Source organism: Pygoscelis adeliae, unplaced genomic scaffold (assembly GCF_000699105.1).
Source record: "Pygoscelis adeliae isolate BGI_AS28 unplaced genomic scaffold, ASM69910v1 Scaffold167, whole genome shotgun sequence".
NCBI classification, from domain to species: domain Eukaryota; kingdom Metazoa; phylum Chordata; class Aves; order Sphenisciformes; family Spheniscidae; genus Pygoscelis; species Pygoscelis adeliae.
The window spans coordinates 1,615,730-1,618,067 of NW_008825428.1; the positions used below are offsets into that span (position 1 = coordinate 1,615,730).

Below are 2,338 nucleotides of genomic sequence, written 5' to 3' on the forward strand. Positions count from 1 at the left end.
GAAAGCAGGTTTGTGTCGGGGACGATTTTTTGGCAACTTTATCCTCAGTTGTGAGTTTAGCAGCATATACCGAATAGTGAAATGTCCTCAAAGAAGAAGATGAAGAGAAATCATTCCGGAAATAAACTAAAGGTAAGTTTTGCTAGTTTGAGCAGAATTAAAACAGCAAGCGTTTTGTTGTTTCACTGTGCTATTGCGGCAGTGGCTCTGGAGGTGGATGCGCAGGTGTTAACACGGGGCTTTGTTGGGCACTGTGCTGTGCAGTCCCTGCTGGGGCAGGTTTGGGGTGTGTGGGTTTTTTCTTTTTTTTTTTTTTTTTCCCTCTTTTAAGAGTAGTACCTCATCAGGCAAAATGGTCCATTGACTTTCAAACAGGCAAAAATTTGAAAACAGTCTTGTAAAATTAAAGAGAACAGCTTAAAGAGGAAATAGTTGATGTGTCTGTATTCGGGGCCATAGCAAAACTTAGGAGGCACTGCAAAGCGCTAGTAAAATTAAAAGCTCAGGAAGTTGGTGTTTTCTTCTTGTAATTCCCTTTCCATGCACACACACAAATGAGTGAGAGTATTTACTCCCACACTTAGGGTGTGAATGACATGTTCACAAATATTTCGTAAACTAGTGCTATTCTCCCCTATCCTTCTGCTTTACGGAAGTGTCTGTAATACTTGACTTATAAATTCTACCTTTTATAAGAAGTTACGCAGAGCTTTTCATTTTTTAAAAGTGAGAATCATTAAATTAGACAAGAATGGACATTCATGTAATACAGAGATGAAAGAAGAAATATTTTAATGCCTGAAAAGAAAAAGGCCACAGATCATAGAAACCAGATACTAGATTGTTATAAGATTTCTAAGCTTATACACTTAGTTTTATAAAATAAGACAAAGCTAATGCTACAGTACCGTATCAAATAGCAGAATATATCAGTTTTATGCCATCACTTCTCTTCAGAGGAAAAAAAAGATAGCCTGAGGAAAAGACCCATGCTTCAAATGCTTTATATTGTAGCTCAGTAGTCAGTGCGGTCCAGGTTAAATGTATTTCTAGTCAAATGTTCTTGAAATTCATTGTCATATTTTAATCTGTTTTACGCTCAAAAAGCTGGATGAACTAGCTATTAATTTCATACCCATCCAGGAACACAAAGCCAACTCCCATCCTCGCTGGAAATTGCTTCCGCTTGAGGAACCAGATGTCTCAAGGATATTGAAGGTAGCGGAAGCAAATCAACTTGAGGAGCTTGATGATTCATTTGGTTAGTATTAACTTTAGTGTCATTTAATGTATGATTTTAATGAACAAACCATATGGGCAAAATATTTCAATGCTTACTTAGGAAGAGATATTGGTTTTTTGCTAGAGAAAATTATGGGTGGGAGAGACAGAGGGTTTTCTTGAGAGTGGTGGTGTTTTCTGTCATTTAGGAAGTAAGAATAATGCTGTAATATGTGCAAGTAAAAGTTGATAGAAAAATACTGGCTATTCAAGTTTTATAGTCTGAATGGTAGAATTTCATGCAATGTAACGTTGCAATGGTGTAGTTGTTTACATTTTAAAAGGAAAGTTCAATATCTTAAGTTACTCTATTAAATTACACAAATTATGAAGTGAAATTTTTTGCTATTATAAGAGTATGTATGGCAGTAAACTTCGATGTTCACAGGGATGTTGTTCTACTGTGCAAGTAACATCATAAAAACCTACTATTTTTGCTGAAGCATTAAAACCACTTTTATGCTCCGTATGGGATTTGTGCAATTACGGCCTCAGTATACTGGAAGAGAATCAATTTAGAGGGAATACCTGCCCCTGTGTGAAGTTCTCTGTTACTAAATATGTATAGCTCTTATATGTCAATGTCGGTGTCCTAGGTTCGGTTGGGATAGAGTTAATTTTCTTCCTAATAGCTGGTACAGTGCTGTGTTTTGGATTTAGTACGAATAACGTTGGTAACACACCGATGTTTTAGTTGCTGCTAAGTAGTGCTTGCACTAGTCAAGGACTTTTCAGCTTCTCGTTCTCTACTGACTGAGAAGGCTGGAGGTGCCCAAGAAGCTGGGAGGGGGCACAGCCAGGACAGCTGACCCAAACTGGCCAAAGGGACATTCCATACCATGTGACGTCATGCTCAGTACATAAACTGGGGGAAAGCTGGCCGGGGGGGCTGCTACTCGGGGACTGGCTGGGCATCGGTCGGTGGGTGGTGAGCAATTGCATCACGCATCACTTGCTTTGTATATTTTTTTATTATTGTTATGATTATTACTATTATATTTTTATTTCAATTATTAAACTTTTTATCTCAACCCATGAGTTTTCTCACTTTTACTCT

At 37.8% G+C, this 2,338-nt stretch overlaps 1 protein-coding gene across 1 annotated transcript in view; it reads left to right on the forward strand.

Moving 5' to 3' along the window:
* The window catches only part of CENPU (centromere protein U), a 14,245-nt gene continuing 11,907 nt past the window's right edge, over nt 1-2,338 (forward strand). Inside the window, exons 1-2 of the mRNA XM_009330674.1 lie at nt 1-132; nt 1,144-1,261. Of these exons, the coding sequence (XP_009328949.1) occupies nt 82-132; nt 1,144-1,261 (169 nt within the window). The 5' untranslated portion in view covers nt 1-81. The remainder of the gene's footprint in view (nt 133-1,143; nt 1,262-2,338) is intronic.